The 27567-nt window shown below is 37.6% G+C and overlaps 1 protein-coding gene across 1 annotated transcript in view; it reads right to left on the bottom strand.

The window, feature by feature from the left end:
- Nucleotides 1-16589: 16589 nt before the first annotated feature.
- Nucleotides 16590-27567, bottom strand: part of taf4a (TAF4A RNA polymerase II, TATA box binding protein (TBP)-associated factor) — a 113576-nt gene continuing 102598 nt past the window's right edge. The window contains exons 14-16 of the mRNA XM_039734444.1: nt 26223-26279; nt 25999-26118; nt 16590-18207 (exon numbers count right to left, since the gene is read on the bottom strand). Of these exons, the coding sequence (XP_039590378.1) occupies nt 18040-18207; nt 25999-26118; nt 26223-26279 (345 nt within the window). The 3' untranslated portion in view covers nt 16590-18039. The remainder of the gene's footprint in view (nt 18208-25998; nt 26119-26222; nt 26280-27567) is intronic.

The following is a 27567-nucleotide window of genomic DNA, read 5'->3' as shown; positions in this document are numbered from 1 at the left end:
ATAGATATATATCGATATACTGTATATATATATATCGATATATATATATAGATTTATAGATATATATATACAGTATATATATAGATATATAGATATATATATACAGTATATATATATAGATACAGATATAGATATATATATATAGAGATATGACAACACTCATATCAATGACAAAACAATTACATTAACATTTATGTTACATTATTTTAAAAATTTTTCCTTTTCTTTTTCATAACTTCTTTAACACACTACTTCTCTGCTGCGAAACGCGGGTATTCTGCTAGTATATATATATGTGTGTGTGTGTATGTGTATATGTCTGTATATGTATGTATATATATTACATACTGTACATATATGTATGGACATATATTATTCAGACTTTTAAAAGCAAAAGCTACTTAATGTTATATGTGGTATTTTATCTATACTAATAAAAGGCAAAGCCCTCACTGACTCACTCACTCACTCACTCACTCACTCACTGACTCATCACTAATTCTCCAACTTCCCGTGTAGGTAGAAGGCTAAAATTTGGCAGGCTCATTCCTTACAGTTTACTTACAAAAGTTGGGCAGGTTTAATTTCGAAATTCTACGCGTAATGGTCATAACTGGAGCCTATTTTTTCGTCCATATACTATAATAGATGTCTGCTCGATGGCCGTGGGAGGTGGAGTTACGCCTCACACGTAATTTAGTGCCTGCCCATATAAGGCCGTCCGTCAGTGGCAATCCAATAAAAACACTGCTGCTAAATATTCACGGGTGAAGGACTGTGCTTATGCAGAGGAAGATGAGATGGTCAGGGTGGTGTTTGGCACAAACTCAGTGAAACTGCGAGAGAAACTTTTAAGTGCCGGGTCTTAGCTAACATTAAATACAGCCGTGGACATCGCATGAGATGGCACCAGCACAGCTGGGAACCTTCGATGCATGTACACCGAGCGGCTCACGTGAAATGACGCAGTGCACAGATAAAAGGCAACAGTTCCAAAGAGCGCTGAACAAAAACCGAATTACACAACTGTGGAAACAAAGCAGAAACTTTGAAGTGCCGGGTTTTAGCTAACATTAAATAAAGTCGTGGACATCACGAGATCGCACGAGCACAGCTGAGAAGCTTCGATGCATGTACTCCGAGCGGCTCGCGTCAACTGACTTTGCAGGACTGGAAAAGATTAAATTAAGTTCATACACACGCTACCACTAAATATTCACAGGCAATGTACACAACTTACTACCGGGAATGCCTGTTGAACATCTTACATTCACGACTTCCGATTTGTGTGGTGAACACTTCGATGAATGAAACCTGTTATCTTTACAACGGTTGACAAAAACGGAATAAACTTGAACACAACATGTCCTCCAAATACGAACCTGATTGAAAGAAATAATGCTAATCAAAACCTTGATGACAGCAACACTCATAACAGTCACAAGACTATTACATTGACAATCGTGTTACGTTATTTTTAAAATGTTTCCTTTTCTTAGCGCAAGCACAGCTGAGAAGCTTTGATAACGCATTTAATCACACTTTGCATTCCAAGCAACGAGTAACTTTTGTCAATGCATGATTTCCTGGTACATCGATTACATTGATGCACACATCAGAGCTACAACAATGTAAGAGTCGGAAGAAAGCGCGTTGCTAGCACTGATCGGAGGCAAATTTCATTTCAAAAGACTACCCGACGGAAGCCTTGATAAAAGCGTGGTTTGGTGCAAACTGTGCAAAAAGGAGTTTGCATACCACTGAAGCACTTCAACCTTACAGTTCCATCTAAATGCAAAACATGTTACAGCGAGCACAGAAACTGTGTATGCTGTTAGCACTAGCAGTACGAGTTCGAGTAACAACACAAGGTGTCGGCAGCCCAAACCTCATGAAATGACTGGCTTCAGGACCAAAATTAGTAAGTCAACATCGGTCAAAATTACAAATTCTCTCGCAAAATACTGTATATTATATAAATAAATTCCGGGACTACACAAGACTTTTTTTACAAGAAGAGACTTTGTCCATGAGATTTTTTCAAGTCCCGCCCTCCTCTCAACCATATTCAACCATGCACACGGTATTCTCACCTCTCATTCGTGTGAATGCTTTTGACAGACACAGTTCTTGCTCTCTCGGCTCTTATAAATTTTTATGTTTTCCTCACTTTAAGTTCCAAATGAAAGAAGACGTATTATGTCCAAATCTTATTGAAGAATTTCATCACGAAGGCTTATCAGCAGTAATAATGAGTACACGGGCAATCCTAGCACCGAGAAATGATGAAGTCAAATGAATTAATGCCAGAAATGTCGATCTGTTACACGGCAAATTGGTTACATGCGTATCAATAGACTATACTGAAACAGCTGGCAGTGATCATGCGGATGATGAAAACATCAACTTACAATATCCAGAAGAATATCTACAACCATTAACATCATCTGGTCTTCCTCCACAAGAATTATTGTAGAAAGAAGGATGTATCCAAGAAAATTAATGTAGTACATCTTCAGGGGATAACATTAGACAACAAAGGAGATCTTGATATGCCATTTGTATTAAAACGTTAACAGTTTCCCGTTAGAATAGTTTGCTGATAAATCTGAGCCAAACATTCGAAAAAGTTGTTTATTTAATAGAGAGGTTTAAGAAACAAAATTCAATCAGCAGTTATACGTTACGTTGTCACAATGAAAGTCAAAACACATTATCAAAATTCAATGCGATACTGATGAAAATTTAATCCAAAAAATAGTTTTTACTGAAGTTTTACAGTAAATGGGTAAGTTTAAAAAGTATTTCCGTGTTAATTTGAAAGCCAGACAGAACAAAATTGTATTACGAATAACTCTAATGCAACATGAAACATAATTTACTTTCAATTTATTATGTTTTACTATGGTTAATTACTTGCTGTAATGTAAAATAGTTAGTTCTATTATGCATATGTAACAATTCCCATAAAAATAATAATCTGTTTAAAATGTAAATTGTACATTCGTTTCCCCAGACGCGAGCGGCAGATCCGCATACATATATATATATACACATCCATCCATTATCCAACCCGTTATATCCTAACTGCAGGGTCACGGTGGTCTGCTGGAGCCAATCCCAGCCAACACAAGGCACAAGGCCTTAAGAGGTTAGGAGACCTGGGTTCGCTTCCCGGGTCCTACCTGCGTGGAGTTTGCATGTTCTCCCGTGTCTGCGTGGGTTTCCTCCCATAGTCCAAAGACATGCAGGTTAGGTGCATTGGCGATCCTAAAGTGTCCCTAGTGTGTGCTTGGTGTGTGTGTGTGTGTGTGTGTGTGTGTGCGCCCTGTGGTGGGCTGGGATGAGCTCCAGCAGACCCCCGTGACCCTGTAGTTAGGATATAGCGGGTTGGATGCTGGATGGATTTTTGAGACCCCCGACAATCCTCCAATTGCGCAGTGCACTGAAACTCTGTTAACACTGGCAGGGATTGGTTGACTGCCAAGGGTTCAACTACATGTTCACAGGCTCACTGCGTAATGCGTCTGTTGCCCAACATGCAGGGAACATTTAAAACTAGCCACTGACCTGGCAGTGTGCTCACTTTGTGTTTCTAATTTTCTGAGAAAAATTCAATTTTTGTGAAAAATGTCAATATCCTTTTTAGGCAAAATGAGGAAAACATACTACTGCCAACTGTATAAACACTTTATACAGAACCACTTTTAAGAGTACAATATTGTAAAAGGCACCCAATTGCATACAATACTAATCCAGGCTGTATTGAATCTCTGTCAACATATTATTTTTACGTTCAGTCAATCAGTATTTATTTTCTGAAGTGCCAATATTATAATGTGCTTCATAAACAAAACAATAACAATCTCAACTTGAAACATAAAACTCAAACTCAAGGTAGAATCCTGTACTTAACTAAGCTCTTGTTTATTTTTAGACCTTACAGATAAACAGAGAGAGTGTCTGTCTAAGCCGTGACATAAAACAATATTTTATTTGTAATATCTTATGACTGAAGGCAAGTCCTTTTTATATGTTCAAAATGTACCATCAATCATCAACCCATCTATTTCCATAACCTTCTCTTTAAATATTAAGAGTTGTGAATGCACAACATAAACAGAAGACTTGGTATGACTAGGCAGTTAGAAAAAGAACCCTGATGATAGGACAAAAGGTACCCTTGCTGTTGCCTACAAGTGAAAACTGTTTATTATCCAGGCGGCAAGGGCCTTAGGAGGTGGTTGTATTAATTCGCCTGAGACATATGTTTATGCCTGATAAACCTGTTAAACACAAACAAGCTCTCCATATTAATAAATTGAGGGAATGGTATGAAAGGGATAACATTTCTCTGCAGTTGTAAATTTGTAGCATCCAAGAAGAAGTGGAATCTGAGAGGCAGTACCTACCTGAGTGCCAGGAAGAACAGTCTTTGAAGCCAGACATGAATCATCTATCCAAAAAAGAATCGAGAAATATCCTTAAATTCCAATTGGACAGTTTACCAATGTTCCGTGCCGAGTAGGACAAGCCTAATTATGCATAAAATTCATCTTACCTCCCAAGGACATTTATGAACAACTTGAGGCAAAGTTCCCACTAGGTTGCAAGAGGTGGCATTGTTGAACCATCCAACAGTGAATGGAGCAGTCCAGTTGTGTTAGTGCCAAAAAAATGGTCCATTGAGGTTTTGCATTGATTTTTCTAAAATGAATTAAATATTTGCCTTTGATATATACTTTAACCACAAGGGGGCGCCAAGAGAGCCCCAAACCACAGATACAGCAATACAGCACACAAAATACTCACCGGCCACTTTATTAGGTACACCTGTTCAACGGCCTGTTAACGTAAATCAGCCAATCACGTGGCTGCAACTCAAAGCATTTAGGCATGTAGACATTGTCAAGACAACCTGCTGAAGTTCAACACAAGCATCAAAATGGGGAAGAAAGGTCATTTAAGTGACTTTCAGCGTGGTATGGTTTTTAGTGCCAGATGGGCTGGTCTGGGTATTGATCTGCTGGGAATTTCACTCGCAACCACCTCTAGGGTTTACAGAAAATGATCTGAAAAAGGGAAACTAACCAGTGAGTGGCTGTTGTCTGGGTGGAAATGCCTTGTTAATATCAGAGTTCAGAGGATAATTGCCAGACTGGTTCAAGCTGATAGAAAGGAGACAGTAACTTAAACAACCACTCGTTACATTGAGGTATGCAGAAGAGGAGCTCTGAACTCACAAAATGTTGAACCTTGAAGCAGATGAGCTACAGCAGCAGGTGATCACATTAGGTACCATTCCTGCCAGCTAAGAACAGGAAACTGAGTCTACAATTTGCACGAGTTCACCAACATTGGACAATGGAAGATTGGAATAATGTTGTCTGGTCTGATGAGCCTCAATTCCTGCTGCGACAAATCTGTAGCCACTGCATGTTGCTATCATGTCAATATGGAGCAAAATCCCTGAGGAAAGTTTTCAATTTGTGGCAGTTCTGAAGGCAAAAGGAATTCCAACCTGGTACTGGCAAGGTGTACTTAATAAAGTGGCCAGTGAAAGTATATGAATAAAATAAAGGACTTTTATTCTTCTCCAGGCAAGTCTTCACAATCCTCTCTCCAGTAATAAGGCATAAGTATACAATAAATTAAACAATAACTCAGCAATTCTTCCTCCTTCCCTCCTCCAGTTGAGTGCTGCCCACTGCCTTTCGGCTTTAACTCATTGATGTAAGGCAGCAGGCTGCCACATGATGACCTCTGCCACCTGCTGTATTGTGGATGGAACTGTTCCTAAGTTCTGGCATCCGTTAGTGCATCCATTATTTTATACTGGCTGGGCACAAAGTTAACTTTTTTTCCAGCCAGCCAATCAAACCGTCTTTCCTCTTAAGTTTCCCATCCTGATCAGAAATCTTCCTCATCCCTGGCCAGGATGACCGTTCTCCTCTTGCAATACCCAATGCCTTTTGTGGAAAATAAATAATATTTTGCAATATATTGAATATTGTACTAAGTAAGTGAGGAGAGACAAAACTTATGCTCAAGCATATATTGACAATGAGGTGATATTTAGCAAATTGTGGGAAGGGCACCTTATTCATTTGCAGTGGGCTTGGTAATTAACCCCAAGAAAATTGGACCATGGCGAAAGATTGTGTAGGTGGGGGATGATCAAGCCACAGGTGGAAAAAGTGTCAGCTTCTCACCACCAGCCTCTCCATGTCAATAAAAAGCAATTAAGATCTTTACTTCGTTCGGGAGGTGGAACAGGCAATTTATTCCAAACTTCTCTGATCAAGCGTTACCCTTCTCAGATATCTTGCTAAAGACTGCTCCTAAGGAGTTAAAATGATAGCACATTTCAAAACCTTGATATCACATTTTATAAGTCTGATTTCAAATTTCATAAATGTGATAATTTAAAAATTACTTTTGAAATTTGATATTGCTCTTTTGAAACTTGACATGAAATTTTTGAAAATGTATACAGTGTATTAACATTGTAATGTTTGCTATCACACTTTTGAAATTTGATATCAAGGTTGTGAAATATGATGTCGCCTTTTGAAATTTCATACGAGAGCTTACATGATAATATATATAGAATTTAAACTCTAATATCATATTTGGTCATTTTGATATCACGATTATGAAATTTGATGTTAGGCTTATAAAACTTGATATTAATAATAAATAATAATAATAAATTGATAATAAATTTGACTGATTTAAATGCTGATATTAAGATCTTCTCCATTGCTCCCCACCTTTCTTCTGTCAGTGAATTAGTCGATTACTACAGGGTGGGCCATTTATATGGATACACCTTAATAAAATGGGAATGGTTGGTGATATTAACTTCCTGTTTATGGCACATTAGTATATGTGAGGGGGAAAACTTTTCAAGATGGGTGGTGACCATGGTGGCCATTTTGAAGTCGGCCATTTTGGATCCAACTTTTTTTTCAATAGGAAGAGGGTCATGTGACACATCAAACTTATTGGGAATTTCACAAGAAAAACAATGGTGTGCTTGGTTTTAACGTAACTTTATTCTTTCATGAGTTATTTACAAGTTTCTGACCACTTATAAAATGTGTTCAATGTGCTGCCCATTGTGTTGGATTGTCAATGCAACCCTCTTCTCCCACTCTTCACACACTGATAGCAACACAGGAGAAATGCTAGCACAGGCTTCCAGTATCCGTAGTTTCAGGTGCTGCACATCTCGTATCTTCACTGCATAGACAATTGCCTTCAGATGACCCCAAAGATAAAAGTCTAAGGGGGTCAGATCGGGAGACCTTGGGGGCCATTCAACTGGCCCACGACGACCAATCCACTTTTCAGGAAACTGTTCATCTAGGAATGCTCGGACCTGACACCCATAATGTGGTGGTGCACCATCTTGCTGGAAAAACTCAGGGAACGTGCCAGCTTCAGTGCATAAAGAGGGAAACACATCATCATGTAGCAATTTCGCATATCCAGTGGCCTTGAGGTTTCCATTGATGAAGAATGGCCCCACTATCTTTGTACCCCATATACCACACCATACCATCAATTTTTTGTTCCAACAGTCTTGGAGGGATCTATCCAATGTGGGTTAGTGTCAGACCAATAGCGGTGGTTTTGTTTGTTAACTTCACCATTCACATAAAAGTTTGCCTCATCACTGAACAAAATCTTCTGCGTAAACTGAGGGTCCTGTTCCAATTTTGTTTTGCCCATTCTGCAAATTCAGTGCGCCGATCTGGGTCATCCTCGTTGAGATGCTGCAGTAGCTGGAGTTTGTAAGGGTGCCATTTGTGAGTAGCTAATATCCGCCGAAGGGATGTTCGACTAATGCCACTCTCCAGTGACATGCGGCAGTGCTACGCTGTGGGCTCTTGCTGAATGAAGCTAGGACAGCCACTGATGTTTCTTCATTAGTGACAGTTTTCATGCGTCCACATTTTGGCAAATCCAACACTGAACCAGTTTCACGAAACTTAGCAAGCAGTTTGCTAACTGTAGCATGGGAGATGGGTGGTCTCGTAGGGTGTCTTGCATTGAAATCTGCTGCAATGACCCGGTTACTGCGTTCACCAGACATCAACACAATTTCTATCCGCTCCTCACGTGTTAACCTCTGCGACATGTCAATGGCTGTAAACAAAGAGAAACTTGTAAATAACTCATGAAGGAATAAAGTTACGTTAAAACCAAGCACACCATTGTTTTTCTTGTGAAATTCCCAATTAGTTTGATGTGTCACATGACCCTCTTCCTATTGAAAAAACAAAAGTTGGATCCAAAATGGCCGACTTCAAAATGGCCACCATGGTCACCACCCATCTTGAAAAGTTTCCCCCCTCACATATACTAATGTGCCACAAATAGGAAGTTAATATCACCAACCATTCCCATTTTATTAAGGTGTATCCATATAAATGGCCCACCCTGTACAGCAATGGGCTCCACAACATCCTTGAGACCCATGCCCCAGTTAAATCACGAGTGGTCTCTTTTGTAAAATCTGCCCCGTGGTTTACAAGTGAGCTTCGACAGATGAAAACAGCTGCACGAGCCCTCGAGCCGCTTTTTGTTGCAACCAGTTCAAATTAGCTTATCGGGAACACCAAAAAAACTACTCCAGGGCACTGACCACTGCTAGATCTCAATACTTTTCAAATTTAAACAACAACAGTCCTAGAAATTCCAAACAACGTTTTTCCGTGATAAACCATTTACTCAATCCTCACACCTATGCCTGTAATAATTTCACAGAGGAGCAGTGCAACAATTTTATTGAATATTTCACTTCTAAAGTGGACAGCATCCTCTCCTCATTGTCTGCCTCCAGCCCTCCATCGCTGGATGTTTCTACATCAAAACCAATGGGTTGCCTCTCCCAGTTCCTCTGTACCACAGTTAAAGAAGTTGAGGGCATCATACAGAGGATGCGACCTTCAATGTGTTCATTGGACCCTTTTCCTATTCCTCTGGTAAAAGCTAATGTATCAGATAGAGAGTAAGCCCTCTTATTGCTGAAGTCATTAATCACTCTCTACAAAGCAGCTTAGTCCCACTGGCCTTGAAAACCGCAAAAATCAGACCTCATTTAAAAAAATCCTCTTTGGATCCTGAAGTGATAGCAAACTATCGTCCGATCTCCAACCTTCCATTTATGTCTAAGGTTTCGGAAAAGGTTGTTTTGGTTCAGCTTCAGGGTCACCTCAAAAAATTCAATCTGTTTAAAAAACTTCAGTCTACTTTCCGAACTTCTCACTGCACAGAGACAGCCCTGATTAGAGTCACTAATGACCTCCTGATGGCTGTTGACCATTGCTCTCCATCTTTCCTTATCCTCCTGGACCTTACAGCGGCATTTGATACAGTAGATCATAATATTCTCCTTCATCATCTTCACTATACAATTGGACTTTCTGGCATTGCTTTCGAGTGGTTCGAGTCCTATCTTACAGATAGGACTGAGTATGTGGCCTTAGCGGGTGCTAAATCTCATACCCACACTGTCACCTGTGGAATCCCACAAGGATTAGTCCTTGGGCCGACCCTCTTTAATATCTATATGCCACCCCTGGGTCACATCATCCGCAAGCATGGAGTTTCATTCCATTGCTAAGCCGATGATACGCAGCTCTATGTGAGACTGGATTTGACTTCTCTTACACCTCCATGAACTTTTTCCTCTTGCTTGGATGAGATTGAGGCCAGGATGTCCAAGAACTTCCTCAAGCTGAACAGCACTAAAACTGAAGCTCTTTTAATTGGCACCACCCATCAACTTCGTTCCTCTGTAAATTGGATTTCCTTTTCTGACCGTACTATTACCCTCTCCCCTTCTGTTACAAATCCGGGTGTCAAGTTAGAATCCCATCTGTCATTTGATACACATGTCCATCACCTTTGTAAAATTGCATTCCTTCATCTCCGAAATATAGCCAAACTCCGTCCCTACCTCTCCCTCTGTGATGCTGAAAAACTGGTTCATGTCTTTGTCTCCTCCAGACTGGACTATTGTTGGATACCCAACAAGAGCCTTCAAAAGCTCCAACAAATTCAAAATTGTGTTGCAAGAATCCTGATGAGGGTGCGGAAATATGAACACATCTCACCAATCCTTCGGTCACTTCATTAGCTCCCTATCCACCTCCGTATCGAATACAAACTCTGTCTGCTCACTCACCAGTGTATCCATGGAAATGCTCCACAATATCTTGAAGAGCTCCTTATATTACAATCCACTGCGAGAAACCTCCGTTTTACAAACACTCACCGCCTTCGCCCCCCGTGACCAAATTTCATACAATGGGAGATCGAGCCTTTGCAGTGGCTGCTCCACGGCTCTGGAATGGCCTACCAGAGAGCCTAAGAACACAGCAGACTGCGGGCTGTTTTACAAAACGGCTAAAGACTTTTCTATTTAGGAAAGCTTATTAACATGAATGCTATAATTATTGTTGTTTTATCTCTGTTTTTATTTTGCCTTGCCTTTGTTTTAATCTTTTTATGTTGCACTTTGAGATTTACTGCTAATGTAAAGTGCCCAATAAATAAAATGCATTATTATTATTATTACTATTATCCCACAGTTGAAATTTGATATCAAGTTTGAGAATGGTAAAATCAAATTTCAAAACCTTGATATCCAATTTTAAAAGCGAATATAAAATTTCATAAATGTGAAATTTTTAAAATTACTTTTGAAATTTGATACCTAGGTTTTAAAATTTGATATTGCACTTTTCAAATTTGATATCAAATTTTTGAAAATGGTTATTAAGATTGTCCATCCATCCATTTTCCAACCCGCTGAATCCAAAGGGTCACGGGGGTCTGCTGGAGCCAATTCCAGCCAACACAGAGCACAAGGCAGGAACCAATCCCGGGCAGGGTGCCAACCCACTGCAGAATGTTTGATATCAAACTCTTAAATTTGATATCACGCTTTTGAAATTTGATATCAAGGTTTCAGAATTTGATGTCGCCTTTTGAAATTTCGTATGAGAGCTTAAAAGCTAATGTACTGTATATACAATTTAAACTCTCACATCATATTTGGTCATTTTGATATCACATTTATAAAATTTGATGTTAGGCTTAAAAAACTTGATATCACACCAGTAAAGTTTAATATCAAGCTTTTGAACATTTGGTATTAACATGCTCAAACTTAATATCAAATTTTAAAACCTTGATATCAAACTTTAAAAGTGGGATATCAAATTTTATAAGCCTGATTTCAAGTTTCATAAAGGTGATATTATTTGATGCCTAGGTTTTAAAATTGGATATGGCCTTTTGAAATTTGATATGACATTTTTGAAAATGGCTATTAAGATTGTAATGTTTGCTATCAAACTTTTAAATCTGATATCACGCTTTTGAAATTTGATATCAAGGTTTTAAAATTTGATATCACCTTTTGAAATTTCATACAAGAGCTTACATGCTAATGTACTGTATATACATTTTAAACTCTCACATCATGTTTGGTCATTTTGATATCATGTTTATAAAATTTGATGTTAGGCTTATAAAACTTGATATCACACCTGTAAAATTTGATATCAAATTTCAGAAGCTTGATATCAAATTTAAAACTGCTGATCTCAGGGAAAATGGTTTAAATGTTAAAATGGCCTGCCATACTTTTTTTTGCTCTATTGAATTGCTTCCCCATAATTCACAAGAAGAACGAACAATTCATATAACTGTAAATGTGACTCATCGCCATGTAGACATATTGGAGTAGAAAGTTGAGATATTTGCTATAAAATGTAACAGAGTAAAAGTCAAAAGTATCCCCAGCTAAAACTACTTAAGTAAAGTCTGGATATGTGAAAATGTCCTTAAGTACAGTAATGAATTAACTGTACTTTGTAACTTTTCCTTCCCTGTGGGATATTTTATGTAACAATTTCACAATTAGATGTGAGAAGCCCAGTCAGACGAGATGAGTTCCCTTTAGCTCAACTAGGTACACAAGTGCTTTCTGATTCAGATTTCCTTGTGTGTGGATGTGGATGGAGACGTGTGGCTCCTGAGTGATTTCTCACTGGTGACACAGGCTGTAACAGTTATTAATGAAGCTAGAGCTCATTCTAGGATTTTTGTTGCCTTAGGCAAAGTTGTAAATTGTGCCCCACCAGCCCTTTTGCTTTGAGAAGACTGCCAGACCTCTACATTGAGACCTGGAGACAGGACTGGGGAGAGTGAAATATCTAGGACCTCAAATTCCCAGTTTGAGAATGTCCAGTTACAGCAACATAGAAAAGTACACTCTTGAGGGGTGCCATTTCAGAAAACAAGTAGGAATCGGGCTGTATTAGTACTTTTATTTATTTATTTTTAACGTTTCTCTAATGAAAAGTAATGAAGAAACAGATCACTGGTAAAATTGTAAATTATTATCTACTAGCAAAATACCCGCGCTTCGCAGCAGAGAAGTAGTGTTGTTAAAGAAGTTATGAAAATGAAAAGGAAACATTTTATATATATATATATATATATATATATATATATATATATATATATATATATATATATATATATATTGGATTGGATTCGGTTAGCGCAGGGAAGCCGCCTTCCCAAATTTTGTGAAGATGGAGCCATAAATAATAAAGTTCAACATGGCGTATGTTGTCAACTGTTATGCGTAGAATTTCGAAATGAATCCTGCTTAACCTTTGTAAGTAAGCTGTAAGGAATGAGCCTGCCAAATTTCAGCCTTCTACCTACACGGGAAGTTGGAGAATTAGTGATGTGTGGAAAGTTCAATATGGCGGCCGACAGTGGCATCATACCACTGAAATAAGTACGTACATCGGTTTCGGTTAGCGCAGGGAAGCTGCCTACCAAATTTCGTGAAGATGGGGCCATAAATAAGAAAGTTCAATATGCTGGACGTTGTCGACCATTATCGACCGTTATGACCGTTACGTGTAGAATTTCGAAATGAAACCTGCTTAACTTTTGTAAGTAAGCTGTAAGGAATAAGCCTGCTAAATTTCAGCCTTCTACCTACACGGGAAGTTGGAGAATTAGTGATAAGTGAGTGAGTGAGTGAGTGAGTCAGTCAGTCAGTCAGTCAGTCAGTCAGTCAGTCAGTCAGTCAGTCAGTCAGTCAGTCAGTCAGGGCTTTGCCTTTTATTAGTATAGATTATTATCTATTTAAGCTAACGACTAATTGTGTACCTTTTGATAATGGTGACAGTCTACATACAATTTTTTTTTACTGTATTATATATGTGTCATTTAAATTAATAAAAAAAATTGAAAACTTATTCTAATGACAACATTCGGTGAAACTGAGAACATAAGGATTACCTTTAAATAGGAATCTTTTCCCACAATTCCTATTTACCATATGCTGATTTATGCAAATATTGCAATCTACCTTTTAAAAAAAACCCTAAAAAAAAAAAACGCTCAACTGCTTTAGCGTGTCCCGAGCACATCTCACAAATAGCGGTGAGCAAAAGAGGACGATATTGGCTAAGTTTTAGGACAAGTTTTAATAATGTATGTCCATTTGGAAGACAATCGTAGTTTGGGTTAAATCAGCCTTTAGCAATTCACTCAAGAGCTACAGTCCTGTTGACATTTGGATCGTTTAATTTTATTTCGTCATGTCTGTCTCATATACGCTACAATTTGAGAGTCATCATTATTGGCATCATCATCATCTTTGTTGTTGTTCGTGTTATTGTTGCACTGTGTAGTTTGTCAGATGTTAAGACCAGACACTGCTAGTATGCGAAAATAATACAAAACAATACAATTGGACACCTGTTTCGAGGCCGAGTGTTTAAACGAAATATCACGTCATCCAGGGCCGCATCTGGGCAACAGATTGTGCAGGCACTGCTGAGGTGCACAACATCAACTTTTCTTTGTGTTCCTGTCGTTCCTGACAACTTTTTGGGTTGCATGGGGTTGCAGTGATGTGCAGTGATGACTAGAGGGTGCCTGCCTAGACCACCTATGCCCAGAAACGACCCTGATTGAATGGAATGGAAGTGAAATAATTTCAGCTATCGAAGTGTTTAATTAAGAATTAGGCACCGACATATTGATTTCAAAATAACACCACACACTGGAAACGTTTTAAGAAATAAATGTGCCCAGTTTTGGCCATAACAATGGAAAGCTATCACAGTTTTTGAAATGTGGTAAACCTTTTTGCATTCATTGCCTTTTTATGTAAATACTCACATAAATATGGATGAACTGGTGATTTCTGAAGCAGTTGTGTAATAGTAACTAAGCTCTCGTTTAACATTTCCTTTGCAAAGCAGCCAAGCTAGACAGTTGCTTGAACGGTCCCAAGCCCGGATAAATAGGGAGGGCATCCAGTGTAAAAAAATTAGCCAAATCAATATGAGGACAACAATACACATTTCCATACCAGTTTGGTCGAGCCCCAGGTTAACAGCAACCGCCAACAGTACTGTTAGCCAACAGGGTGCTGGCAGAAATTGGGCTTACTGTTGGCCGAAGAAGGAGAAGAAGAGGAGGAAGACGTGTCCGGAGGCAGGGGGAGAGGAGGAAGGTAAAGTGAGTGGAACTGAGGGTAGGAACTTTGAATGTTGGCAGAATGACTGGTGAGGGGAGAGAGTTAGCAGATATGATGGAGAGAAGGAAGGTTGATATATTGTGTGTGGAAGAGACTAAATGGAAGGGGAGTAACGCTAAGTGGATCGGAGGTCGATTCAAATTGTTCTATCATGGTGTGGATGGGAGGAGAAATGGAGTAGGCGTTATTCTGAAGGAACAGGATGTCAAGAGTGACCTGGAGGGGAAAAGAGTGTCAGACAGAGTAATGATTATTTAGATGGAAACTGGAGGTGTGATGATGAATGTTGTTAGTGCATATGCTCCACGAGTTGGGTTTGTGATGGATGAGAAAGAAGATTTTTGGAGTGAGTTGGATGAAGTGATGAACAGTGTACCCAAGGGACAGAAAGCGGGGATTGGAGTGGATTTCAATGGGCATGTTGGTGAAGGGAATAGTGGAGACGAGGAGGTGATGGGTAGGTATGGTGTCAAAGAGAGGAATGAAGAAGGTCAGAGGTGATGACAGAAGAATCCTCACTATGGTCAAGAAAACGCCTGTCTAACAGATCATACATAGTCTTCAGATGTGGATGTGTCAGAGACTAATATATGAAGAAGACGTCATGAACGGAAATACAGAGGCAATACCGCATGATTGGATTAAAAGCCAGAAGTCTGTATGACCATCAACATCAAGCGACTCCGTGAGAACCCTAACTACAAACAGGACTGTTTCATTTATGTTAGGTAGAAAGCCCAGAGGGGACTGGACGGTCCCGTGGCCAGGAACCCCTGCAAATTTTTTTTTTTTTTCCAGCTGTCTGGAGATTTTTTTTTTTTTTTCTGTCCACCCTGGCCATCGGAACTTACTCCTTTTCTATGTTAACTAATGTTGTCTTATTTTAATTTATTATTTTGTCTTTTATTTTCTTTTCTTCATTATGTAAAGCACTTTGAGCTACTTTTTGTATGAACATGTGCTATATAAATAAATGTTGTTGTTGTGGTTGATGATTCAAAGCACTAGTTAGCCATAAAAACAAGATGAGAAGATTGCATTTTGCAAAAAATTACTGCAGAATTCTGAAAAAGGTCTTATGGGCAGATCAGACAAAGATGAACCTACTGTATATCAGAGTGATGGCAACAGAGGAGTGTGGTGACCAAAAAGAACTGCACAAGGTCCACATCATATGACCTCATCTGCTAAACATGATGGTTGGAGGTGTTATGGCTTGGGCCGACAGGTAATGGCACACTTGTCTTCACTGATGATGTCATTGCTGACGGCATTCGCACAATGAATTCTAAGGTGTATAGTAACATCTTATCTACTCAAGTTCCAATAAATACCTCCAAACTCATTGGAAGGCACTTCATCCAACAACAAGCTAATGATCCCAAACATACCTACAAGGCAAAAGAGGAGTTTTTCAAAGCTGAAAAATGGAAAATTTTTCATCAAACATGCTGAAGGGAAGACTTACAAGGGCAAACCCCCAAAGGAGCTGAAGAGGCTTGGTGGAGCATCACTAGAGAAGTCCTCAGCACCTGGTGATGTCTATGAATCACAGATTTCAAGCAGTCATTGCATGCATGGCATATGAAACAAAGTATGAAATATGACTGCTATAGCATACCTGACATTGCTGTGTCCCAAATATTACGGTGCCCTAAAATGGGGGGGTGTATAAAAAGTGCTATCATTTTTACATGGTGTGACCAAATTCTCTTAAATTAAACTCTGCAATGTGCACTTTCATCACATCTGAATCGTTTGATCTGTAAACTACGTGGTAGAGAGGTAAATCAAGGAAAAGTGTGCCTTTGTCCCAGATGTGGTGGAGGGCACTGTACGGGGGGCTGAATCCAATGTGTGCGTAGCGCTTCTTTAAAGGTTTCACTTGTGACTTTTAAAACATCCGTGAACAGACTGCTGGCCTGTCTGGTGTTACTGGAAATACAGAACAGCCAAATGGGTTTGCTTAAATGAGAAGGGAACACAAGACACTAAGGAAGAGATAAATTTCTTTTTTTTAATGAAGGAGTTTAGTTCTCTTTCAATCCTATATAAAACAATAGCAATTAAAAACTTTGTTTTTAAGTAAAATATTTACATATAAACATATGACTGTGCAAAATGTACAAGAAAAGGGGATACATAAGCTTGGTATGTTTTCATTTTTCTGTAAAAAGAGATCAAGGGTGTAACAGGTATCTGGCTTCGGTACAAATACTGATTAGCATTCTGTTAACACATTAATTTAATTCCTCATTTTTTGCTTTGTTCTGCAAAGAACTAAGAAAAGTATGCAAAACAGAACAGGAAAAAAGAAAGTATTTACAATCATAAAAGTACAATTCTTAGACAATTTAATACAATACTTGCAAAAAAATATAAAGAACCCATTAGTATATCTAATAAAAAAATAGGTACAAAGACAGGAATTAATTCTAGACTTTGTTCTCATTAAAGTTTGCTTGCCTTGAGAATATTTTTTCTTTTTTTACATTTTCTTAGCAAAATAATTATGGTCTATATTACAGTTATGTGCCACAGTTATTTACAATTACTGTCTCTTTTTTTTTCCAGAAAAGTTTTTAAACAATTTGTCTATATTTAAAAACGTCCTTTACTGACACCATCTTTCTTATTAGGAAAAAAGTAAAACTCTGCTTAAAAAAACAAAAAAAAAAAAAAAAAAAGTGCAATTAAAATATATTTATGCAAAACGTTATTAAGTCTTTACAGTTTTGTTTGAAAAGAAATGTTTCAAATAAGTATTATGCTTTCATAAGATTTATTTAAACATTCAAATAATGAACGTATGTTTATAGGCTTAGGAGGCCTTGGTAATCACCATGCAACAAGGTTGTTAAAAGCTAGAACACAAATGATATATTTTCTTTTAAATTTCTTTTATTATAAAAATCAAACAGATAAAGAACGAACAAACTGAAAGATAAATAATATTATTTTTCTGAAAAAATTTTAAATTAATCCCAAACATGAACATATAAAAATAATTGGAGGTACCTAAATCATAGAAGCTACTGATTAGCTAGACAGAATTAGAGAAAAATAAATACGTATAAAAAAGCAACCAAAAATTAATTGCTCAGCCTTTCTATGTCAGGTATGGATATATATGGCTTTATTTTGGCAAGAAGGCAACTCAGTTAAATGATGAATAACAAGTTTTGTCCAGTCAAATAATCCATAGGCTGTAATAATAAAATAATACAAACAATAATAATAATTACAATAATATTTGATAGAAACTTTCTTACTGAACATTTTTATAAACAGAAATATAAAACTGTGAAAAGTTAGAATTTTTCAGTGTTCTTCTTACACAATTGTCCATCTAGAAGATACAAAAGCCCTCTTAATAAAATGTATAAAAAGGAGTCCATTTTATCCTTCCCACAATGCAACCAGTCTTTGCTGCCTTTGCTGCAGTGCTATTTAAGGAATGCTCGGTAAAGAAGGTGTGAATGTCTCATCTGGGGCTCATTCTCTAAACAGAAGAGGAGGTCCCTGAGGTTGACCCTTGTGATCCTTTGTCTTGTGAACTGTCTGGTCGTGTTGACCGCAGAGCTGCCTGAAAGAGATCCACTTGATCCTGAGCCCTGCGGGAAAAAGAAACCGGAGATGAAAAATGATATGACACAAACAAAATGTACATTTCTCAAGCATACTAGATTAGCTCAGTGGTACGTGCCACATTGACATTCCACACTGATGACCAATGAATCATTTTACTTACCTACATATTTTATGATAGACACCCTTAAATATACAAAGTTTAAAACATTGAATTGAATTCCTGTTCAGAGGTCAAAACACAGCACTCATTTTATTTAGATGTTATCTTTTTCCCAAAACTGTGTCATTTAAGGTTGCTCTATGTTTGTTCATAATCCAACTGTACTCTTATTTTTACGAAGACACTTCTATTTAAGTGATCAAGTAATTCTATGTAATAAATCCTGCGGTCCCAATGTTTCCTCAGCAGTCACTTTTCTGCATTTGCCCTTGTTTTCAATTTGATCACTCTTCTATGACACCTTTTTAAAACATCTTACCATTATATATATATATATATATATATATATATATATATATATATATATATATATATATATATATATATATATATATATATATATATATATGTATGTATATATATGTATATAGTCCCCTTTACAATTATTAACAAATCTAGTAAAGATGAGCTAAAAACTTTATAAAGAAATCGTGTTTGGGTGAATTTTCTTACTCTCAATCTGAAAAAAATGAGAGAAATTCAAACTTTAACTGAAGTATATTTATTCTGAGAAAATAATTCCATATGAAAAAATTATTTTTAACAAAATCACACCTTCCACAATTATTGGCACTTCTGCATTTGTTGCTTTGTACAACCTCCATTTGTCAATAAAAAGAACTAAGTCTTCTATAACATCTTATAATCAGAATCTGTGACCTTTTTTATGGTAAACAGGTTTTTATTATTTTTAAAGAAATAAAAAAAGGAAACAACAGGATAAGGAAAGTGGCACATATAAATGAGAATAATGTCCCCAAGAGACTTCTTCACTACTGAATCTCTCCAGATCATCAAGGGTGTCCTAGGTCCTCTCTTGCGCACTTTCCTCTTCATCTCACCCACAGGTCTGCAATGGGGTTTAGATGCAGGGACTGAGACATCCATGGCATAAGATTCATTTTGTGTTCCTTTATCCATTTTTGTATTGAGTTGGACATCTGTTTTAAATCATTGTCCTGCTGGAATGCCCAACAATGGCCCAGTTTTAGTTTCTTGGCAGAGGAAGCCAGATTTAAATTTAAAATATTTTGAGATTTCATGCAGTCAAAATGAATTACTATTATTTTGGAGGAAAAACAGACCCACAATATCAGAGTAATGCCCACCATACTTGACAGTGGTTCTTTCTGGGTATACCCATTATTGTTTTCATACCAAACCCATCTAGAATGTTTGTTGCAAAAACGCACAATTTATTTTCCAAAAAAATTCCAGTAGTGTTTAGCAAACTCCAGGCACTTATGTTTGTGGTTAAATAATTGGGAAGGCCTTTTTATGGCATGCTTTCCAAATAATCTGTTAGCATGAAGATGGCATCTGATGGTAATTTAGAGACTTGGTGGCTGCAAGAAGCTAAATATTTCTGTATTTTTCCAACAGTGATCTTTGTGTATTTTTTTACCTGTCTTACCATCCTGCTCTCTGTGCATGGAGGCAAATAAAGTTGTGTCCTCTTCTAGGTAAGTTGGTAACAGTTCCAGTTAGATTTGAACTTTTTAATTATTGCTTTAACTGTAGAAATGGGTATTTTCAGGCAAGTAACAATTTTCTTTTAGCCATTCCCTGACATATTAAGGTCAATACACTTTTCTCTCATTTTAATTGTATTTCTTTTATCGTACCTTTGTTGATGGATGAATAATCATTGGGGTCATTGGGAATGGTGACGAGTCAGCATACAGATGGGAGGTTGAGCAGCTGGCCCTTTTGTGCAGTCCTAACAATCTGGAGCTAAACACTCTCTAAACTGTGGAGATGAAAGTGGATTTTAGGAGAGGTCTCACAATATTATCCCCTCTCTCCATATTTAAGATTAATATTGCTGTGAAAGTTGTGGAAACCTTCACGCTTCTGGGATGTATAATCTATTCTGACTTGAATTGGGAGACCAATGCAGGATCCATCATAAAAAACGCACAACAAATGTACTTTCTACGAGAGCTGAGGAAGTTCAAACATAGCAGTCATTGAGTTCGTCCTCAGCTCATCTGAAACAGTGTGGTTCGGATCAGTGACTAAACATGACAAAAAGAGGCGATGTTGAATAATCAGGTCTGTAGAAAATATCGTTGGTGCCAGTCTGCCCACCTTATTGGACCTGTATTATTCCAGAGTCATGAAATGGGCTAGGAAAATCAACTTCTTCCATCAGCCAGGCATTACAGATTAATATACGCCAAAACAAACGGATATAAAAACCGCTTTTTTTCCTATAGGCCATCAAGCTCACAAATGGTTAGTTTATATATATATAGTGTATACAGTGCATCCGGAAAGTATTCACAGCGCATCAGTTTTTCCACATTCTGTTATGTTACAGCCTTATTCCAAAATGGATTAAATTCATTTTTTCCTCAGAATTCTACACACAACATATGGCCAGACGGAAGCCACTCCTTAGTAAAAGGCACATGGCAGCCCACCTGGAGTTTGCCAAAAGGCACCTGAAGTACTCTCAGACCATGAGAAACAAAATTCTCTGGTCTGATGAGACAAAGATTGAACTCTTTGGTGTGAATGCCAGGCGTCACGTTTGGAGGAAACCAGGCACCACTCATTACCAGGCCAATACCATCCCTACAGTGAAGCATGGTGGTGGCAGCATCATGCTGTGGGGATGTTTTTCACAGGCAGGAACTGGAAGACTAGTCAGGATAAAGGGAAAGATGACTGCAGCAATGTACAGAGACATCCTGGATGAAAACCTGCTCCAGAGCGCTCTTGACCTCAGACTGGGGCAACGGTTCATCTTTCAGCAGGACAACGACTCTAAGCACACAGCCAAGATATCAAAGGTGCATCGAAAAAGTATTGACCAAAGGCTGTGAATACTTATGTACATGTGATTTGGGGGTTGTGTGTAGAATTCCACAAAATGTGGAAAAAGTGATGCGCTGTGAACACTTTCTGGATGCACTGTATATGGTGTATATATCTACATTCTCTGTCTTTTTTTTTACTCTCTCTGGTGTGTGATAAACTGATTTGTGTATGTCAATTATGTAACTTATAACTGGAGAGTCACCAAAACTGGAGTCAAATTCATTGTATGTGTTCATACTTGGCCAATAAATCTGATTCTGATTCTCAAAGGGTATTTGGCCTCTGTACCACCATATTTTTATACCCCAGTGAAACAGGAGGTCATGGTTTACTGCCTGAAAGTTTCTACAGAATCTGATCAATTTAAAATTAGATATAAATGGAAACAATGCTTTTGTTACAATGTGCTCATAAGAATTTCTAGGGGTGTCAATAATGATGGCACATGTACTTTTGTTAAAAATAATTATTTCTTGATGACTTTTTTTTGTTAGACTGCAAGTGTATTTGTTTAACATTGCCAACAGAAGTTAAACTGTTAAAAGAATTAGAAAATCTGCAAATAGTAAGGAGATAGAACATGAGGTGTGGCATACGATGTTCAAGCCTATATTGTTAAAACTGTGACAGCAAAAGACTGTACAACCCTTCCTATGTAAATTATCGTTTGTTGTATGTATGTTTTGTATTTCTTACTTTCCGTACCTTTCCCCATCTTGAATTTTACAACATTATGGAGATTTGAACATAACAAAAAAAAGGAAATAAAATTCTTTGTTCCTTGGCTCTACTGTAATTTATTCTCAATATAGTATAATTCACCTGCTAAAACCTGGAATCATTATTTGTTTAATCCTACAGTAGTTAAAAGTGGAGGAAATCTCCCTGCTCAGAGGCTGGCCACCATGCTGTTTGCAATGTAATATTTGATATTAGGCCTTGAAAGGATGCTACCACAAATACAAATGTATACATTACTACAAATGTAGTAATGTGCTTGTCGGTCAAAAACTGCTCTACAGAAAGTGCTGTGTGAGCAGGTGCATTTTCCTGGTGAAGAATGAAACCATTTTCCCACAGTTGCAGTCGTTTTTTTTGCGGCCACTTTTTCTCTCAGCTTTATCAAAACTTCCTTATAATAATGCTAGTTAACTGTTGTCCCTTCTGGAACCAATTCTTCCAAAATTACACCCTTGATATCGAAAAACACAATGAGCATGGCTTTGAATTATGACTTGCTTTGACGAACTATTTTCATTCTTGGTTGAGGGCGTTCATTATCTTCGACATTCTCACGTCCCTTGCTGAATCTTTTGTGCCACTCAAACACACATGCACGAGACAGGCAGTCATTCCCATAAGCTGTAGTAAGCATTTGAAAACATTCTGTTGGAGTTTTGTGCAATTTTACTAAAATGTAAAATTGACATTTTGCTCAACTTTTAAACTTAGCATTTTTTCAGCAGACTACAGAAAACACAAACAAACTAAATGGCGACTCACAATCAACTGAATGTCATAATGTTGCTGCTTGTCATGCGGGTTCAGACATGTTCAAGGTCACCACGCATGCAGTTATAGCCGGTTCTGACTGCTTTGTTTACTAGGTAGAATCACAGTCTCGTTATTTAATAGACATACCTCGTACAATGCAAAGTTGACTGACTTAATGACTTATTCATCAATGAAAACACTATTTCCCGTTAACTTAAAACACTGAAATTTGGCAGGATGCTTTATCTAAGTCAGAAGGTATCCGTTGTATATTAACTTCTCTGCAATTAACTTTACACATCAAGCCTCTATATACTAATGAATGTATTCATTTCTTATATATTTTTCTTTCAGATATTCTGTATGAACAAATACTATTTTGTCGATATGAGGCCTTATCTCAATAAAAGAACGACTGGTTTAACAAGGCTCTACTACAAACAGTCTCCATTAGAAATCTGCAAGCTTCCACTTAACTGCTTATATTTCCACTTTCATATAAATTTGATATTCTTCCATTTATGTGTTTGTCAACTCCAATCACTTTTGTACCTTAAGCAATTTCAAACCTTATGTTATCTCGCAGTCTAAATCTTTTCTTTTTAAAATTGTTTTCGTGCTCCACATGTTTTCTTTTGCTTTAGCAGTTGGCACTTACTATATGTGTTTCATACTGATGCTTCGGCATACATTGATACTGGATATAATTTTTTTCAGCTCTTCTGTTAATAAGGTTATACTTAATGTAAAATAACTTGCTACCCTCTCAGCATTTTTCTTTTCTGTTTCTACCGTTAACATATTGTGATTACGGATTCCAGTCACCATACTTTTATATTTTTTTGTTTGCAACTTTCCCTCTTTTGAGTTTGCTTTTTCTGGCATGTTTGTCTATGTATATGAATATATGCAACTCAAAATATTGACATTGTTTCCTTCCTTTTTATTTCTGTCCATTGGTTCTTTTACTGAATGTGCCTTTTTTAGTACAATGTTATTTGAAATAAGACTGTAATTTCAGCACTGGGTGTAAAGGCATGAACCAGCCGTTTAGGGGATGCCAAACTACCAAAGCAAACAGTCACGACTACTCCACACAAGAAGTCAGTGGAGTCAAGCCTACATTTGTGATAAGCTGGAGGTAACTTGATTTACTACCCTATCCATCTCAAGAATAATGATTTTTAAAAAAAAATTCTTACCAATTAAAATGTACAGTGTTTTATTTAATGATCCGCATCATAAAGATACTTGTGTCAACCTTCACAGAAAATTGACCAATAGAAAGTTGTTCAGTTTATTCTACTCATGATCTTTATTCTGATGATGTATTGTAATCTTGTTTTATTTGAAAAGCACATTGCACTGTTAATAGTTTTGAAAATAATAAAGACTGACTGACTGATTATTCTAGATTGAATCTAACTTGGAGCAAAACATGACGACAAACAAAATGATGGATAGAGTGCTTAAAAATAAAAGTATTAGTCATTACATTATAAAACAAAATGCTATAATGATATCTGGAGTTAGCACAAAGTGATACATATTAAGTTTATAGCTTCAGTGTTTTTTAAACCTGTTCGTACAGTACTTTATGGAAATCAATTTCATTATCATGGAATGCATTTTGTATATTGAACTGATATATCTGTCCTACCCTGGAATTTTAAATTTTTAAATTGCAAAGGTGAATTAATATATAATCTCTACGGGATGGGTGGGGTGATACAGTTGAAAACAGCAATATTTTACATCTTAGTATACAGTGGGGACAGGTATTAAGATTGCTTTTTTACTTTGTTTGCGCTATGTATAGATATGGATGTATGTGTACCAGTTCTAACATTTGTGGTATGCCCTCTGTTGCAGTGTAAAAGGTAATGCATGTTATGAGCCTATGTGCAGTGTAGTGTGTGGCCGGGGCCCTTGCCCGGCCGGGAGGCCTCCATGCTGGGAGGGCCAGGGGAGCAAGAGCGTTACCTCCCCGTGATGCTAGATGGCAACCCCCCTGGGTTGCAGCAGTGCCTCAGACTCCTACAGGTACTTCATGGGAGTTGAAGTTTGGTGCAGCCCTGTTGGGATCCGCAGGCACCACCAGGGGATGCTGCAGCAGGAGCTGCTGAGCCCTTATGGGCAGTTCTTCCGCCACACCCGGAAGTGCTGCTGGAAATGAGTAATCAAGCACCTGGAGCACTTCTGGGTGCCTTATAAAAGGAGCCAGCAGCCACTTCTTGGGGAACCAGAGTCGGGAGGAGGAAGACGAAGCTTGACCTGAGGAGTGGAGGAGAAGGAAAAGAGTGAAGGAAGACTTATTGATTGTGCTGTGTTGGTGCTTTGGACTGTGCTGGGCTTGTGGGAACAGGGAAGGCGTTGCCCACAAGGTAAAAAGAAAAACAACGTGTGTGCCTTGAATTCCCCACACTTGTCTTTGTTGGGTTCAGGTGGCAGTGCCAGCCTGGGTGGACCACAACAGCAAAAGGCATTCAATCTGATGGTGCACTGCAAATATTAACACTGCTGCAGAGTTTCCTATATTAAATATCAAGGGACACTTACTCCTGTGTTTGAGTTAATTTTGTTTATCTCAGTGGTACAGTGAAAAATCAGCTTAAAGTGAAACAAAAACTTTGCAAGTTCTAAACTCACGTACTACAAAGGATTATGACAGCAACTCCAGCTTATGGGAATTCTTAAAGGCTGATTTTTACTGAAGAAAGTAAAAATGAAGATGTAAGAAACCTCAGCTTAAACTCCTATGAATGCTTTGCTCACATCTTGAATGGCTAAAGTTCATTTCCACAAGTGCTCTAAAAAAGCTACGTGAGCAAAAGAGTAGGCCAATGTGATTAAAATAAAGTAAAAGCAGATGTAAAGCACTACAATGTTTTTTACATATACTCAATGGCAACATGCTTGCAGGCAGTCCTGAAAATTTTAAATACACACTTGGATATTCAAACAATATTTTAAATACAGTATAAAATCTCAGTTATCTGTTGACAGCTATCCAACAAACATAGCAGCTCATGTGAAAAGAACTCACACAGAATACAGGTCAGACTATGTGCTGTAACTGAATATTCCCTGTCTTACTTTTCAGAATTTGGTGTAAGAGTCTTACATTTTTACCTACAGGAATATTTGATTTCAACTTTAAACTTCAGTAAAATAAAAAAACTGAATCTCAATTCTTAATATATTATATAACATTAAAAAAACAGTATTTTTAGTTCTTGAGGCCCCTGACAATTCCCACCCCTAATAGTCTCACCTCAGTTATGGCTCCAGGTCCCGGCAAATCTACTTTTCTTTTCTTTCTTGGTCCTATTGCCGCTAACGCTGTGAGATTGGCATCTCGTTGCCTCATTTGTGCCAGCTCTTGCTGCTGCATCTATTTAAAAGAAGTTAAAAAAATTAAACACTTTATTCATTTTTGATTTCCTTTCACTTCCATTTTGTGTCATTTTAATAACATGTAAAAAAAGAATATTGTACCTCTTTGGCTTTCTGCTTTAATCGAAGCTGTTCTGGATCCTCTTGACGTGATCGAGACTAGAAAAAGAGGTATATGTTAAGCATTAAAAATCTTTTACAGAACAATTAATGTTTTAAATGCATCATTTATACTTTGCCACTCTATGCTGGAAAATACATGATTACAGAATAGAAACTAGATAGATAGATACTTTATTAATCCCCAAGGGGAAATTCACAGAACTACAAGGCAAAGTGGAAATATCGGTTTGAAATTCATTGTGAAACTCAAATTATTACTGCAAATTTTAATAACACTGAAAAAATTCACATATATTTTCATCAGGAGCACATTCTACTGTAAAATTCTAAAGGAAGCAAGAAACTTGCAGAAGTTAAGAATTGTGACAGGTAAAGCGCACCTCACCTTGCCTTGGCTAGTTATGTGGCTGGTACATAGCATTCATGAAAAAATGATTTGATGTCACAGGTACTAAAATTACCTTCCATTAAGAAAACAAGTATGTGCTTAAAGTAGTAATAGAGTACTCATAGTATGTGATTGTATATACTATAAAAAGCTACAGTATATTTGCATTTTACAAATAGAGCCAAATGCAGAAAGCACTTTGGGAAGAGAAAAATGCTAAATTTCTTCTCCAAAATACGAACAAAAAGGTAGGAATTTAAACATCAAAGATTTGAAACAAACAATTATGGTCTTCTAAACTTTTTTGCATTGTACTTCTCATTTTTTTTCACAAATACTATATACATCATTTTAATTCCTTAATATTATGATTTATTTTTATTTAAACACCAAAGGTCATTGCGCAAGGTAGAGTCAGCCAAGTGGGTTGGGTTGAGGGTCCTTTGATAGGTGATACAGTACCTTGTAGTTTTCAGTCAGCAACATGCCTTGGTCCAGTGTGCACTGTGCTTTCGTTGTTGAAGCATTCCTCAAAAACAATGAATCCATCATCATTATGCAATGCACCTTCTGAATGCACTTCAGTATTCCTCCTAATGGTGACGTCCCAAATCGGAAAACAATTCTTCAGTGAATGGCTAAATGTAGACAGATGGGTACAACATTGCAGAAAACAGAAAATCTCCAGGCCGTCCTCAGACTTTATGAACTCCTGAAAACATCCAAGCTATAAGAGCATCAATTTTGCAGTCTCGTAGACGTTCAGCATGCAAACATGCTTCTGCCTTAGACATTTCCAACACGTCTTTGAGGAGGATTTTGCATGAGGACCTTAATTTTCATTCATACAAAATGATGGTACTGCAAGAACTCACTGAGATAGACTGGGAGAGAAGTACAGAGTTGTACATGAACATTCTGCAAACCATCGAGATG

This window comes from Polypterus senegalus, chromosome 14, assembly GCF_016835505.1.
Source record: "Polypterus senegalus isolate Bchr_013 chromosome 14, ASM1683550v1, whole genome shotgun sequence".
In the NCBI taxonomy this organism is placed as follows: Eukaryota; Metazoa; Chordata; class Cladistia; order Polypteriformes; family Polypteridae; genus Polypterus; species Polypterus senegalus.
The sequence above is the reverse complement of the archived record's forward strand: the minus strand, read 5'-3'. Positions and strand labels throughout refer to the sequence as shown.